We start from the raw sequence: 17,089 nt of genomic DNA on the forward strand, positions 1-17,089 counted from the left end.
GTAGGAATAAGGGTAGCTGAAGCCGGTGGGCAGCTTCGGGTAAGCAGCCCAGGGTGGTGAACCAGTAGAAGGCTTCCTTGGATCAGACTTCTCCACTGATTTGCTGTGTGGCACACACCCACCCCCCCACCCCACTCCCCCTGCAAAATAAAATTAGGTAATCCCTTGTTATCTGCTTTCTTATCTCTCTTATGAAGGTGATGACACTTCCCCAACATCCTCATTGGGTCATTGTGATGTTCAAACTAGGCCACAGATACACATGGGCCTTCAAAGATGTTAAGTGACTCATACCTTTAGGATAGGATTTTACCAAGTAGTGCTCTTGGTAAAAAAAAGAAAGAAAAAAAATCAATAGGAGGAACAGGGAACCATGCCTTATATGAGTGTGGGAAATCCCTATCTTGTTTTATTGAGGAAAACTGCACTCTTTGAGTCATTGATACAAGGTGACGGGCACTAGTTCAGTTAGTTACAAAGGTGAGGTGAGTTTTTAGGGTCACAGTTGTCTTCTGCTGTTCCCTAGGAACAAATAAGCTGCCAATACCTGACCCAACCCTGAGCCACCCACCAGTAATTTATGGATGTTGGAAGGGGAAGGGCAGGGAGGAGTAGCACTGCCAAAGTATGAGGAAAAGAAAGAATAAGAGCTCGGCTCTGCTCTCCACCATGGGCCATGTTCTTGGCTGAGTGCTTTATAGACATGGTCCTAATCTGCATAATAGCCCTGACAGTGAGTTCTCATTTTACACATTTTATGATGAGAGAAGCCCAGGGACTTGCCTGGAGCACATTACTCCAATAGCTGGGCTTTCCTTGCTCCATCTGGCTGCTCCAGAGGGGAGGGAGGAGATTGAGGGGCCAGGAGCCAGTTCTGGGGTAGAAGGGGCTGGGCTGGGGAGAACGGTGGCAGCTGCCACCCCTGGGCACTCCTGCCCTGTTCCTCAGCCTGCTTTCTCACAACAGCACATGCCTCTGCCCTTCCTTCTGAGTCACACTGAGTCAAGCACAAGGGCACTTTCCACCATGCAAGACATTTGGGAAAAGCTGATCCCTCAAGCTGTGTGGCACGGCCCTCAAGCCTGGCACCCAAGCAGAGCTGCCTTCCCCTCTGCCTACCAAGATGCCTGTGACTCTGGGGTGTCAGGGAAGCAACAGGAGAGGGAGGAGCAGGTGCCACTTTTGCCCTGACCTGTTCCAGCCGGAATCAACCAGCTCTCTGCTCCACCGTCAGAGGTGGTCAGCGTCACCATGTGGGAATGGAGCTAAAACAAACCAAAATCCAGCAGGCGTTGAGCCTATGTGTTACCAGTGGAGTCATGTTGACCCATGGCATGTCTTGGGTTCCTGCTATATGCCTGGTTCTGTGCCAGACACCTTGAGGGCTTGACCAGTAAGGTGTGTCTGCTGTTTTTGAGTCGTTGACAGGTCAGTGACCCCCCACTCAACAGAGAGGCAGTAAAAGTTATGGCTTCATAGGGCAAGGCCTTCTTTCCTCTGTGCCCTGCCTGGAGGACATCTGAGGACAGTTGGCATCTCCATTTGGTGGTGGTGGGCGCCCAGCTGCCAGTTACCTATGGTGGGTGTGGAGGTAGTAAATGTGACACGAGGGCCTTGTGAAGCCTTCAGCCGGTGCATGTCCTGAGTCGGGAGTGGAGCCATCATGCATGACAGGTGCTGCCAAATGCTACAGCTCACTCTGCCAGTGGGCAGGTTAGGTGAAGGCACCTTATGAACATACCTTAGAGTCAATTTTCTGCCGTGTTGTGTCTGGATAATATTCATAAGGAGACCTAGCAAATGCTTGTGGTAGAATTGATGTCATCTCCTTGTTGTGAAAGTCATACCCGCTAAGCAGTGGCCTGAGCATTCCTTTGCTTGTGGTCAGTAAGCTACTGGCCTCCTGGCAGCTTGTGATGACCAGTTCAGTGGTGCTCCTCTCCCTTCTTACCAGGTAGAGAGGAAATGCTGAGTGGACAGCAAGTTTCCTGGGAAGTTTCTCAGTGTATTCCGTGGCTCACTCACCAAATCTGAACCCCTCCCCTCCAGTGAGGACAGCAACATTTTCCAGTCATGAGATACCCTTTCCTTGGCTGACAGTGTTTGTATGTCACAGGTGGTCTGTAAGTGACTGCTCCTCATTTAAAACCGAAAATGAACTAAGCGTTGAGCCCATCCTAGTGCCAGCCTCTGTGACTGTTACCTCATCAGCCCTGCTATGGGAAGGCATCATTCCCATTCTTACACATGAGGAAACCATGGCTGACAGCACCATCTCAGGGCCCACAGATCAAAAGTACAAATGCCAGGAGTCATCCCTACCCTGCAGACTTCTCTCCAGGATGTAGCCTTCCCCTCGGAGACAAGCTGTGATGTGTGCTATCTTAAATCTCTGTGGTTAGCACTTAGAATGGCCCCCAGTAACTGCTTTCTACTGTTAGCTATAATAAAAACTTAGCATGAGCAAATTGTCCATTTTTCTGTCTCTCACTACTCTGAGCACAGTGATCCCTCCAAATCTCTGGAGCAGGCTCAGCACTTACGTAAAGTTATGTGGAGGTTGTCAGAGGAAATTTTGCTTTCCTGCCTACTCCAAAGAGGAAATTGATGACTCCATTATGACATACCGTTGAGGTGAATGTCCCTGGAACAAAGATTTCTAATTGCCAGCCTTCACGTATAAGGCAGTTTTTATTTTTTAAAGCATTTTAATTAATTATTTATTGGCCACACAGCTTTTGGGATTTTTTTATTTCCCCCACCAGGGATCGAACCTGTGCCCCCTGCAGTGGTAGCTGGGAGTCTTAACCATTGGACCACCAGGGAAGCCCCTAAGGCAGTTGTTGAACCACACAATTCCTATGCCCTCCCCATTGGTATAGTGTTTGGTAGTTGGTGGTCCCTTAGAAATTTGACCCTCTGTCTTGTGGGTGAGCACTCTGGAGGAGGAAGTGGCTGACACTGACATCTGGTACTAAGTAAAGCTTTGAAAGAGGCTCAGAGGCTGCTAAAGAGTCAGCCTTGGTTGCAGGGGAGATTCCTCATTGCTCTCTGGAGAAACTTTGCTGTTTCCTGGGATGCTGTGGGCAGCAGGAGATGCTCCCACTGTGCCTTCACTGATAAAGTGCATTCAGGACCTTTAAAGGAGACCGCATTCACTCTGCTGCTCTGTTGAGTTTGGTTAACATGCTAAAGAGTTCAGCTGTATAAAAAGAATCAAACTGTCTGAAATTTCTGGATATTTACCTATTTTTATGGCAACAGTGGGCTTTCCATGTGTGCTAGTGATAAAGAACCCGCCTGCCAGTGAAGGAGACATAAGAGACACGGGTTCGATTCCTGAATTGGAAAGATCCCCTGGAGGGCATGGCAGCCCACCCCAGTACCCTTGCCTAGAGAGTCCTGTGGACTGAGGTGCCTGGCAGGCTATAGTTCATGGGGTGGCAGTCAGACATGACTGAAGCGACTTAGCACGCATGCATCCACATGGCAACAGGGCTACTGTGAGTGGGGCCTGTATTTTCTCATTTTCTTAGTTTTCTGTCCTTACTTCTTCTTCAGGCTACTCATTCTGGTGGGACCCTGGTGCTGGTGGGGCTGGGCTCTGAGATGACCAGCGTGCCCCTTGTGCACGCAGCCACCAGGGAGGTGGACATCAAGGGCGTGTTTCGATACTGCAATACGTGAGTATGTTGTGGGTGAACCAGGCTGGCGAGTGGCCAGCAAGTCCAGGGGAGGCCTTCCACGGCCTCTGGGACCAAGAGGTTCTGTCTATTTATTCACGAGAGGCACTCCCTGGCTGCATTGTGAGCCATGCGATATGATAAGGCTCCAAAGAGAGAGCTGACAGGTCTGTAGGGAGAGAGGGAGGGAGGGAGATTGTGAGGCATGCTCTTCTTGAATGTCTGCCCCTCATTGCCCAGGTGCTATCTTTTCCATTTCTAAGTGGTCAGATCTCTACCTTCCCTCTTTAAAGAGAAGAAGGAAAGAAATGAGGACAACCACAAGAACTCAAGTTCCTTGGTTCCCACTCCCGGTCCCCAGGTCCCACCCTGGGAAGAGACAGGGTCTTAATAAATGCCAACATATGTTTTGTGGCTCAATCCTCTCCCTGCTGGGGAACTCTGTCCAGGACCATCGTCCCCACCAGGGGCCCTTTCTCCCATTTTAGAGTTTGTACCCGTCCCCTCAACAGAGTGCTGTTTTTTCCAGTGAACTCTGCCAAATGAACTGCTACACGGTGTGATTTGATCGTTCTGGGCTGCCGCCCTGAGGCTATCTACCTTTTCACAGTGGCTTATGTATGCCTTAGGCCTTCATGCCAGAGAAATTCTAGGCTTCATGGCAGACATTGCATTTGAGAACAGACTCCGTACTCCTGAATTACAAAAACAAATAAGTGTGGCCAAGCTGATCTTCTTGGTAGTTTTGGGGCCCTCCCTCTTTTCCTCCTGAAGGTTGAGTGTAATGCTTGTGATCTTTTTCAGATGGCCGATGGCGATTTCAATGCTTGCATCCAAGTCTGTGAATGTAAAGCCCTTGGTCACCCATCGGTTTCCTCTGGAGAAAGCTCTGGAGGCCTTTGAAACATCCAAAAAGGGTTTGGGGTTGAAAGTCATGATCAAGTGTGACCCCAACGACCAGAATCCATGATGTGACTTGAGCTCTGTCGTTGTCCCCACTCTCAGCATGTTGGGGTTCAATGGTTGACTGGGAATGGTGGAAGTTTCTTTTGAGTAGTTAGAATAATTAAAATAATTCATTGTAAGCAGAGAGCCTTACGCTGGGGAGTTGTTGTGCCTTAAAAACACAAGTAAGGAGAATTTGGGGGAACTTGTAGTCAGGATGACCTGTTTATGCTGATCAAAGTTCAAGTAGAGCAGAGCTTGGCAGGCAAGTGCTGGGAACTCCCCTTCTTCCTGGAGTGCCTGGAAGTTGAATAAGGAAAGAAATCTGCCTATTGAATTCCTGCTTCTAGTGTGACTGTGGCCAGATGGGAGATGGTAGCTCAGGTAAGAAGAGACCATTTACAACTTTATCAAGACTTAAGTGGTCCAGAACCTGATTTTCACAAAAATCTGCAGCTCCGGGTTGAGGGTAAAAGGTTGTGAACAATTTTACTTCAGAACACAGTGCCTCTCCCTCGAAACAAGGGCTATTTGGTTTGATGACAAAAGGAGAATAAGGGACTCACTTTCCTGGATCTAGGACATATAAAAATCAAACAAATAAAACTGAAATCTCATATGAAATCAAACCAGCTTGTATTCCTTAATTGTAGAAATAGACAAGGAACTTTGCAGCACTGCTTGGAGAATTACCTCTTCAGATCCTGAGAATTCTGTGTGACTTATTTTGCAAGGTGAAGAATCACCTTCCCAATGTGCCCGACCTGCACTCTTTTGCACATTTGGGGGCAGCCACTGCAGGCTTCTTTGTTACTAGGCAGCCAGGAGGTGCCTACCTAAGGACAGACACTGGGAGTCCTCATGGTAGACCTTAAATCGCATTCAGACTAGCCCAGGAGAGTTTGGGCAGTACACCTGTCTTACCCCACAGGATTAGCATGCCATTCTAGGCTCAGAGCTCACTAATGATTATTAGACAATTTGTTTAGTTCCAGTCTTTATGAGCAGGAAACTTTTTCCCTCCTCAGAGCCAATTAAGGGTCTTGGTACCTTTCTGTCTGATTGAGTGATAGCTCTGACCTTGTCTGTTTTAATTATGGGATTTTCCTGGGTAAGATTGGGGTCTAAAACACACCATGCCATTTGTGACTTTGAGGTTACTGGTCACGAATGAGGATACAGTAGCTGGGACATGATTTGGACTGAAGTCCTACCCCTCAGTTCAGCTAGGGTTGGCGGGCGAGTTTGAAGAGGTTCTGGTTTTCTCGTGACCAGGGAAGGCTGTAACCAGTGCCTGGAGTTCCTCAAACTGATTTGGGTAATAAATTCTGCTTGTACTACATGACTGCTACCCCCATTTGTGGCATTGTTTGGGGAGAAATTGACTTTGGCTACCCATTTCACAAAAGGAAACGTCTGGGGTTTTTGAGAGTGACGCATTTTCTGCATCAAGTACAATTTTCATTGACTGTTGAAAACTTAATGATCTCTAATCCTCACAGCAAGCCAAATATAATTATTTTACAACTAAGGAAATAGATCAAGTAATTTGCTTGAGATCTCACGCTGCTTTTTATTTCTCGGGTTATCTTTGGAGTTATCTTGCGTTTACACACAGCACACGCACACACTCAGGAGTCACACCACTTCCTTCCCTAAGTCCTGTTTAGATAGGGCCAAACTTGCTGGCTCCCTTCTCTTGAAACTCTTTCCAGCTCAGTGATGCCTGACGTTCTTGAACGTGGGCTGAGAAAGACTCTTCCCTTTCTAGATGGAAGTCTTCCAATAGAAATACCCCTAAAGGAGGTGGACTCACTATGTTAAATTCACAAGTAGCCACTCTTCCTCTGATTGTGATTCAGTGGAGGGAGGAAGCCACTGAACCTGAAAAGGACTTAGGAGTTGCAGTGGGGACTCCTGGAAAGGTAGGGCCACCAAGGACAAAAACATGTGGCTCACTTCACAATGGTGATGGGGCTAGATCTTCTATGTTAAGGTCTTGGAGCCTCTACTCCCTGGTCCGTTGAATGGGCTTCCTGATACCTCCATGCGAGCAGTTTCAAGGAGTGAATGGGCTGATTGAAACCAGTTCAGGAAACACTTTCCATTTCCAAATCCCCCCAGAGCTCTACCTACTGTGATGTTTGACAGCTTCCCAAGCAGGGGCAGAGAGCGTGGTTGGTAGGAGAGGAAGTGGTATGGGATGAGATGCCAGCAAGTCCTCCAGGTCGCGAGAGGACCCAAGTCAGTGAACTAAGCTGTTGCTGGGGCTCCTTCTTCTCTGCATCCATATTAAGACGTTCCCTCCACTGTTTGGAAGGGTTGCAGGAAGCCCAGAAATTCAGTTCTTCTGCCACCTTCCCTAATTCAATAAATATTGATTCAGTGAATCAGTTCCAGAAACAAGAATATGAATTCCCCACAAGCTCCCCAAACTTGGGTGGCCTTGCCGGCCTGTGTGTGCTCTAGCACTGGTGTGTGGCACCAGTTAATACTGAAGACCCCACCCAGCTGGCACTCCCAACTTGGGTGGAGAGCTGAGAAGAAGGACCCTGCCAGCAGGGTAAAGGGTACAAGGGGCAGGCTGCCCTTTGGACCTCAAAGGAGAGGGGGACACCACTCCAACCACTTCCTCTTGCCATCCACATTTGGCTATGGTGGATGCTGTCATAAGTCGCTTCTGGATCCCCCGTCCCTGGGTGTCAGGCCATCCCAGTCTCACTTCTGTGTAACACAGTCCTGCCTCTTCCTTCTTGGTTCCTATCTTGCTCCCATTGGGAGAGCAAAGGAGTCTCATGGGAACTCGGCTGGATCAGAGGTTAAGAGTTGGGGGGAGAGACAGAATTTACTGGATATTTGCCTTTTCCCAGAACTGTCCTCTGCACACGATATCAGTCTGGGCTTGGAGTACAGAAGCCAATATACAGGACTCACACGCCTGGGTAGCAGGCAGGTCTCCAACTTCACTGTCGCATCCACACATCGCGGTCCATGAGGGCTCAGGGAGGGAGGCAGTGAGGCGGCCTGGCTGGGAACTCATCACCCGAGGGGAGCGTCTGTCAGGCAGCAGCAGAGGCTGTCTGGTGTAGCCACTGCCGTCCTGAAGCAGCACAGTCACACTCCCATGGCCTTCCTCTCTCCCTCCTGACTGTCCTCTCTGCTTAAAGCCTTGGCTGAGCCAGACCCTTAGTTCTTTCCGTGGGCACCTACAAGTGGTACAGGATGCATGCAAGATGTTCCTGCCAAAAGATCTTTCAGTGGATCTTCTCATCAGCGGGAGCTTCTTGAAGGTGATATGTTGGAGAGAAGCCTCTGTCCTCTAGGGTCTTGCACCCAACAGGCCTACAAGAGGCAGCTTGTTGCGAAGGACTTGGTGCAGGAGTCCTGGGTTGTATCTAATCCCAGGCCTGCAGCTAACTCACTGTGTGACTTCCCAAGTCACTTTCCCAATTCAGGCCTTGGTTTCCTCCATTGTTAATGGGAGGGTTGCACTGGGTGATCTTTAAGGTCTCTTCGAGTGCTGGTATTTCATTAGGTTCCCATCATCCAGAAGCCCTGTGGAGTAAGGACCCCTTTAGGGCTATCCCTCAGGCTCTAGATGTGAGTGCTCTTCTTGGGTTTCAGCTCCAGTCTTGTCTGTATGTTAATGGGTGGCTGGAGGGAGGAGAAAGGAGCTGTCTGTAGGAACACCCAAGTTCTTGGCATCACCTTATTCTACTCCTTAGCCTTAGGCTCTCAGGTGTGATCCTGAGGTGGGCGTTGCAGCCCCAGAGCTGGGCCTGGGGAGGTGTGGCCCCATCATTGACTTCCCTGTGTGTGGGCGGAGGCACAGCCTGGCTGTGGTTCTCCATGTAGGACGCCCAGGAGGGGGAGCCTGATGTGGGACTTGGTTCCCTTGCTTAATGGGGAGAGCCTCTGCAGTTGTAGTTATCCTCCCATTTGTGGGTCATCCACTGGGGGATGTGCGACTTGACTATACTGCCCCTCCTGCTTGCCTTGTTGTGAGTCCTTTATTCCTTTCTTGGCTGTGCTGGGTCTTCATTGCTGGCATGTGGGCTTTCTTCAGTTGTGGCGCGAGGACTTCTCGTCGCAGTGTGCAGGCTTCTCTAGATGATGATTGAGAGCTCTAGGGTACCTGGGCTTTCCAGCTGTGGTGCACAGGCCTCGCTGCCCTGTGGCACGTGGAATCTTAGCTCCCTGACCAGGGACCAAACCTATGTCCCTTGAATTGGAAGGCAGATCCCCAACCACTGGACCACCAGGGAAGTCCTGTGATTCCTTCTTTACATCTTCAGTTGTAGATCTTTTCCGATAGTTTTCAGGTCTTTCTCATTAATAATTTGCTCTGTAAATAGTTGTAATTTTGGTGTGCCTGGGCGGGAAGGTGAGCTCAGGGTCTTCCTACTCCACCATCTTGGCCCCTCCCTTAACTGTGTCACACATCATTATTCTATATCACCATATCCCATCATATGGATATACCATTATTTATAAAGCAAATCACAGTGGTTTGGATATTTGGAGACTCTGCAGGGTTTTGAGCTTATGATAAAGTTTCAGTGACTATCCTTGTACATACATTTTCGTACTTATAACTTGCTCCTTCCTGAAGTTGTATTTTAGAATGACAATAGCTGGGTTGAAGAGTATATACCTTTTAAAGGTGACTTGGTTAGAAAAGAAAACAGAATATTGAGACCACCTAAGAAAATCTGAGTTTGGGTATGCTTGAGTCCATGTACAGTGTGGGAGGATTCTGCAGAATGGGAGAGCTTTCAGAGATGGGGCCATGCAGCCACCAGCTCTCTGGCTTCAGGCCAACACTGGGAAAGCTGGAGACTTGGGCCTCCACCATCTGTAACCTGAACAGGACACCATTTCTTCAGGCCTTCATCTTCTTATTAGTAAACTCAGTATCCCTTCTAGCAGGATGTGAGAACAAACAGCTCCTGTAAAAGGCTGGCCTAGGATTCATGGGGAGCTGTGACTGGATCACTGTGGCGCAGGGGACCCTCCGCTGTAAATAAACTTATACTAGAAGGCTCTCTCCACTCCACCAATCTTCAATGCCAGAGCACTCTGAGAGCCATTCACTTCAATAAGCCACTTGGAGGAAGTGAGGATGGTGTGTATAGAATGTTCCTTTTGGGCCCTGACCTCTCTTATATATGCAAATCAACGTGGTATAGAAAGAATTCAAATAGTTAATAAGATGCAAATCTTGGATTCTCAGACCTTGCAGATTGACAGTTTGTAGTACTCTTTTGGAATTTCTGAGCAAGTGATTAAAATACAATTGTCACATTGCTTTTTTAAGCATGTATATATTTAACGCTGTGCATATATATATATAGCTTAACAATGTAGAATTTCAAGTGTTTTGCATATTTGTGTCATGTGTTTTCAGAAACACTAAAGTGAATCATTTTCCTTGTCACCCACGAAATGGAATGAAATAGGACTTTCAGCATTGATAATCTCAAGGATTTATAATTCTAAAGAACTTCTGGGAAAATTGCTAAGCAGAAGATAAGACAACATATGAGCTTAGAGGGAGTGAATGAGGAAAAAGCTCAGAGGAAATGGAGCCAGTAATCTAGGGTAGGGTGAAGAAAGTGACTCAGCTGTGACCTTTGGAAACTGGGGTTGCTTGTTCTGGGGAGCAACAACTGGACTTACAGCACATCACAGGGGCAGACAGGCTCTAGCCAGAGCTACCCTGGGCACCCCAGACTTGGCTTCCCCTGGTGAAAAGTGTAGTGAACGTGTTAGTCGCTCAATTGTGTCTGACTCTTTGCAATACCATGGACTGTAGCCTGCCAGGCTCCTCTGTCCATGGGGATTCTCCAGGCAAGAATACTGGAGTGGGTTGCCGTACCCTCCCCCAAGGGATCTTCCCAATCCAGGGATCAAACTCGGGTCTCTTACATTGTAGACAGATTCTTTACTGTCTGAGCCACCTACCACATACAAAATTCCCACATCTTGCTGCACACCCAACAAAACTAGAACTCAGCTGGTCCCTAAAGCCATACTGCCTCTTCCAGAACAGGGTTTGAAAGGCAGTGAATCTTTCAGGGGACAGACAGATATTGCTGGGGTTGGCTGAGGAAGAGTTTTCTGTCATCCAATATGCATCTTGTCATTGGCCCAACTACAGGAGAAGCTCTCCTGCATTTGGAAGCGGTGATAAAGGAAGAGGCCAGTGGGGTGTTTGGATGTCTTGGGCTCCCCATAGAAAGAAAGAAGTAGGTAGGTACATGTTAGGCTACTCCATTTTCTTATGACCTTGAGCTACTCAAATTCTAAAAGCCTTGGGTTCCTTATTCTTTTAAGTAGGAAAGATAACACCTACCGCAGGGTGGTCACAGGGGCAGAATGAATGTCTCCATGACTGTGGCCCTGCCCCTTCCTCACCAAATCTCCTGTCTCCAGCTGGTGAATGGGGTGAATGGGCAGGGTACATGATCCCCAAGGCTTTTCTGGCTCTGTGCCTCAAGTCTGAGAAAGTGCTTCAAAGAAGTTCCCAGGGTGACAAGAAAGGCTCAGCCTGCCCGTGACCCAGTGTCCTCTGCTTTTCCATAAACCTGTCAGGGCTAGGAGGAGGAGATGGCACCTAGACATGGAGGCCAAGCAGGAGAAGTAGGAACCAGGTAACTGCATTCAGGAGCTCCCTGTTATCTGCCTGCCCTGCTCTACGCCTGTGACCACCCAGAGGAACCCTGCACCCAGGAGCCCCTAAGTAAGTGATTGGTCCCTGCTGCTAGAGTCTCCCCAAGGCCATGGCTATGCCTCTCACCCACATTATGGAGGTACCCCTCAATGGCTGGTGTGGTGCCTGGTGCTTACAGAGGGAGCTCTGGGAGTGTCTGTAGCCTGATAAGTAGCCTAATCTCACTCTGAGCTCTGAGCCATTGCTTCTCAGCAGTTGGCCTGAGCTGACCCCAGAGCAGCTAGTTCTCAGCGTGTTTCACTGGGTAACAGAGGAAGGACCTGAGAGGTATGTCCAGAGCCAGAGGAGGGCTCACCTACTCTTAAAGCCCCCTGCCCTGGAGACCCATCAGAGACAGCCTGGGGTCCAAGTGAGATGGGGCAGCTGAGCTGGATCTCATTGAGGGACAAGGAGTGAGACCAGCTGCCCCCTTCAGATCTCTTTGGTTTTAAGGGGGCTTGTGGGGGCCCTGTGGTATGATAAGAACAACTCTGGACCACAGGCAGAATCCTGGGTTCCGGATCCAGGCCCCCCCTAAGTTTAGGAGGTCCATTTAGTTTATCTGTGTGTTCCTGGGTGTCTGTCGTAGGAGCAGTAAAACCTCTCTCAGTAGTCTCATCTATACAGCAGGATACTAAGCTGCTGTGGAAAAGAATGAGGGGATAGTCATAACAGCCAACCCCCTGAATGCTTACTATGGGCCAGACTCTTTTTAATTAATTAATTTATTTATTTATTTATTTATTTTTGGCTATGCTGGGTCTTCATTGCTGCTAGTGGACTTTCTCTAGTTGTGGTGAGTGGGTCCTACTCTTCATTGTGGTGCACAGGCTTCTCAATACGGTGGCTTCTCTTATTGCAGAGCATGCGCTCTGCACATGCTTCAGTAGTTGTGGCGCAGGGGCTTAGTTGCTCCGCAGCATGTTGAATCTTTCCAGACCAGGGATCGAACCCATGTCACCTGCATTGGCAGGCAGATTCCTTATCCACTCCACAACCAGGGAAGTCCTGGGCCAGACTTTTTTCTGAGAATGCTGGGTATCTTAATTCATTTCAACCTTACAACAACCCTATGGGATTGGTATTTCTTCCATTTTAAACCTGAGAAAACTGAGGTACAGAGATTAAATAATTGCCCCAGATCCTCCCCCGACCCCATACATACATATGTTTGACTGTGGGGGAAATTGTCTAGAAGGATAGACACCAAACTGTTAATGGTAGTTCACCACAGAGGAGAGGATTTGAGGGAGGTTTCATGGTGTTTGAGGGGAGGGGAACAGAAGGAGTTTCATCATTTTTTTTTAATTGTATAAATATCTCTATTATTTAAAAAGTTTTGACCATTATCATTTAAAAAACTGAATAAGGATGTCACAACTCACTGTAGCTTTCAGAGTTAAATGCAGAAGTGCATGAGCTGTATCATGAACTCCCAAGGCAGAGGACTCTCTCCAGTCCCAGAAATGCCTCAGCTGCAGCCAGTTCTGAGGAGCAGGGAGAGGAAGGGAGCCACCCAATCTCGATTACAACCCCACCCCTGACACCTAGAAGACCCCTGGCAGGCTGGGCAAGGCGATCTGTTACATCATGGGCCCAGGAGTCACTTGTGAGATCTCAGGACCATAGGGTGGAACCATGGGTCTGAGAAGTGAGCTGTTTGCCTCCTTGTGTTGTTATCTCTTGGTCTTCTTAAGTAAATCATGTCCTTTATCTGATGACTAGGGGAGTAACCGCTCTTATGGGAGCAGTAGTTGGCAAGTCTTCCCTCTAGTTCTGCATGCCTGCATCTTTTGGTCTTGGCCATGTTTTGTGGACTCCATGACACTGAGTTCTGTTTGTTGGTTTCTTTTTCTTTTTTCTTTTTATTTATTTTTTAATTGAAGCATAATTGCTTTACAGAATTTTGTTGGTTTTTGCCATGCATCAGCATGTTTGTTCCTTTTTTAATATAGTTTTTAAATTTTTTTGGCTGTGCTGGGTCTTCATTGCTGTGCAGTCTTTCTCTGGTTACAATGAATGAGGGCTGCTCTTTAATGCAGCACTCAGGCTTCTCATTGCAGTGGCTTCTCTTGTTGCAGAGCACAGGCCCTAGGCACTCTGGCTTTAGCAGTGGGACGCATGGGCTTAGTTGCTCCCCAGCACCTGAACCCAGGCCAGGTGAGGCCTGTTTGTCATAAAATGATCTTTTGTTGGGGTCACCAGCACTGATGAGGTAGCCTGTCACACTGATGTCAACAGATCCAAAGGTAAAAGAAATTCACGGAGGTTATTGCCTTCTAAAGATGCCATCTTTAGGGAGGTCTGGTTGTGGAAGGGGAACACAGCTCAAGTCTGGACCAGTAGAATGCAGACTCCAACCCAGAGTTGAGTTTGTACAATTGACCTTTATCCTTCAAGGATTGGTTCCCTCCTCCAGAGACTTTTCCTAAACTCCCTCACGACTCTACCATTTATCTTGGTGTTTAATCAGTTATTTATTGTTTGATATAATCTATGTGCCATAAAGCCCAAGAAAATCTGTTCTGTGCCCAGCACTTTGCTAGGCAGTGGAAAAACGACAGTGAATAGCAGGGGCCCAGGCCCTCCCTTCCAGGAGTTCACAGCGTAACAGGAAAGACGGACCTTGAACAAGCACTGTGCTTGCAAGTGTAATGAGTTACTGCACTTTCTCCCCAAAGCGGGACTGATTTCACTCCCAGAGGGCTGGGATGTGTCTTGCAGTCCTTTTGAGCCCTGTGGGCTCTAACGTGACCTGTCACAGCAATTATTCAATAAATGCCATTTGAATAATTAACAATGAGAAACAGATTATGAAAATGTTTAACTGTTTCTTTTCTTAATTTAGGTATGTATGTATATATGCTCAGTCATGTCCTATTCTTTTCGACCCCATGGACTGTAGCCCACCAGGCTCGTCTGTCCCTGGAATTTTCCAGGCAAGAATACTGGAGTGGGTTGCCATTTTCAACTCCAGGGGATCTTGCTAACCATGGAATTGAACCTGCGTCTCTTGAGTCTTCTGCATTGGCAGGCAGATTCTTTACCATTAGTACCACCTGAAAAATAATATTTATATTAGTTTCAAGTGTATAACATAATGATCCATATTGTGAGACGATAATCACAGTAAGTCTAATTAACATCTGTCACTGTATATAGTTAGAAATCTTTTTCTTGTAATGAGAACTTTAAAAATCCACTGTCTTAAAGCAACTTTCAAATATGCAATACAGTATCATTAACGATAATCACCATGCTGTAGTTTGGGATTTTTTTTTTTTCATAATTTTATAAATTTTTGTCTTCGTTGCTGCACAGGCTTCTCCCTAGGTGCAGCGAGTGGGGGCTACTCTCTCTAGTTGTGGTGTGCAGGTTTCTAATTGCAGTATCTTTTCTTGTTGCATAGTGCGGGCTCTAGGGTGTGTGGGCTCAGTAGCTGTGGCACCCAAGCTCTAGAGCACAGGCTCAATAGTTGTGATACATGGGCTTAGTTGCTTTGAGGCATGTGGGATCTTGCTGGACCAGGGATCAAATCTGTGTCTCCTGCACTGACAGGCTGATTCTTTACCCCTGAGCTACCAGGGAAGCCCCTGATTGTTTCTTGATCACCTTCTCTTTCTATACCATTAGACGCACCAAGATGGAAAAGAGCAGAAATTCTGAGATTTCATGGGACCTGAGTTCAACTCCTGATTTTGCTTGTTCCTTCTTGGATGTTTGTGGGCCATTACTCTCTCAGCCTCAGGTGCCTTCTCTGTAAAATGAGAGCAATAACACCTTCTCCAAAGAGTTAATGTGAAGATTAAATGAGGCAATTTGTATAAATGTGGTATAGAGTCTAGAACACACACCTTTAAATGTTTGTTTCCTTCTCCTGGCCAATTGAACCTTGGATGAAAGGTCAAAGAAGGGCTTCTATTTCCCAATACAGGGTTTCTATTCAGTTAGGATAATGAGCACAGAGGGAAATGGTAAACTTTTAGGTCTGGAAGCAGTCTTAGCCTACTCCCTTCATTTTCTCAGTGAGGAAATTGAAGCCCAGAGGACTCTGGTGATTTGCCAAAGGTCACACAATGATTTTAGTAGTAGGGCTGGAAACAGAACCCAGGTGCCGACCCAGCGTCGGGCAACTTGGGGCAACTTCTCCTACAACTTTATAATTTTATTGCCAGCCTCTCACTCTCAGAAAAGGAAGTGTCTTCATATTACAGTTTATCTGAAGTCTCTGCAGGGAGGAAGGTAATTCCTGAGAAGATGGCTGGAGAGATTCCCAGTCCTTTACAACTTCCTGGAGACTGGGCGGGGAGGTTAGCTCTCCTTGTCACATTCCAGGGAATACCAGGATGGAGTGACTTCCTGGGGGCCTGATGTCCCTAGAGGGTAGGGCAGGCCTCCTCCTCCCCCTTCCTAGAGAGATGGGACGGGGAGAGAGCAGTCAGCACGGGACAGACCTGGACTCAGAACAGGTCACTTGGACTTCCCTGGTGGCCTAATGGTTAGGAATCTGCACAGGTTTGATCTTGATCCCTTGTCCAGGAAGATCCCACATGCCACAGGGCATCTAAGCCTGTGGGCCACAACTACTGAACCCGAGCTCTGGAGCCCATGCTCTGCAACAAGAGAAGCCAGCATAATGAGAAGCCCGTGTGCTGCAACTAGAGAGCAACCCTGGCTTGAGGCAGAGAAAGCCCATGTGCAGCAAGGAAGACCCACAGCCAAAAATAAATAAGTAAACAAATAAATTTAAAAAAAGAAAAAAGGACAAGTCACTTAGCATCACTCAAGCCCCAAATACTCCAAACTCCTCAGAATATGGAGCACTGACTCCTAGAGCTTCAACCTTTCTTAATAATAACAGTGACAACAACAATAATATTACTAAGGGCCAGGCACTGTTAAAGGCTATCATACATTATCTTTGCCTGAACACTTGCAGCCTGCTTTTGAGAGGCAAAATAAAGTGGTAGTTAAGGGCCTGGTCTCTGGTTAAAACTTCCTGGGCTCAAATCCATATCTCTCACTTACATACAGGGCAATATAGGTAAAAATCAAGTGAATTAATACGTATAAAGCATTCACCATAGCACTGGGCACACAGCAAGCTCTGTGTGCTTTAATTGTTAAAATCTTATAGTCACCTCAGGGGCCTTTCCTTAATCATCTTATCTAAAGGGCTCCCTTTAATGATTCACTTTCAGATTATTGTTTTATTATTTTTTAAACTCTTTATCATGATCTAGGATTATCTTCCTTTTCTTTCTTTCCTTGTTTCTTGTCCATTTGCTCCCATTAACAGAGAAGTTCCATGGAAGCTGAATCTTGCTTGGGACCTAATAAAAGCTCAGCACATATTTGTTGAATTGAATTGAATTTTATCATTGGATTTTTCCCCTTCTATGAAGAGGCAAAATGCACTGAGAGTTCCTTTGTTTGCTCAAGGTCACCCAGCTGGTGACCCAGTTTGATTCAAAATCCCTCACTCTTAACGACTATGCTAAATTGGCTCCTCTTACTCAAAAATTCTTGGGGCTTCCCAGGTGGTGCTAGTGGTAAAGAACTTGCCTACTGATGCAGGAGATATAAGAGACATGGGTTCAATCCCTAGGTTGGGAAGATCCCCTGGAGGAGGGCATGACAACCCACTCCGGTATTGTTGCCTAGATAATCCCACGGACAGAGGAGCCTGACAGGTTACAGCCCATACAGTCGCAGAGTCGGACACAAGTGAAGCGACTTAGCATGCACG

General features: G+C 47.3%; 1 protein-coding gene across 2 annotated transcripts in view; it reads left to right on the forward strand.

Annotated features, from left to right (window-relative positions):
• SORD (sorbitol dehydrogenase) overlaps positions 1 to 5,257 on the forward strand; it is a 29,771-nt gene extending 24,514 nt beyond the window's left edge. For both annotated transcript variants that reach the window (XM_061157036.1, XM_061157038.1), the window contains 2 exons: positions 3,562 to 3,683; positions 4,488 to 5,257. In XM_061157036.1, the coding sequence (XP_061013019.1) occupies positions 3,562 to 3,683; positions 4,488 to 4,653 (288 nt within the window). In that variant the 3' untranslated portion in view covers positions 4,654 to 5,257. The remainder of the gene's footprint in view (positions 1 to 3,561; positions 3,684 to 4,487) is intronic.
• Positions 5,258 to 17,089: the final 11,832 nt, after the last annotated feature.

Source organism: Dama dama, chromosome 12, assembly GCF_033118175.1.
Source record: "Dama dama isolate Ldn47 chromosome 12, ASM3311817v1, whole genome shotgun sequence".
Classification (NCBI taxonomy): Eukaryota; Metazoa; Chordata; class Mammalia; order Artiodactyla; family Cervidae; genus Dama; species Dama dama.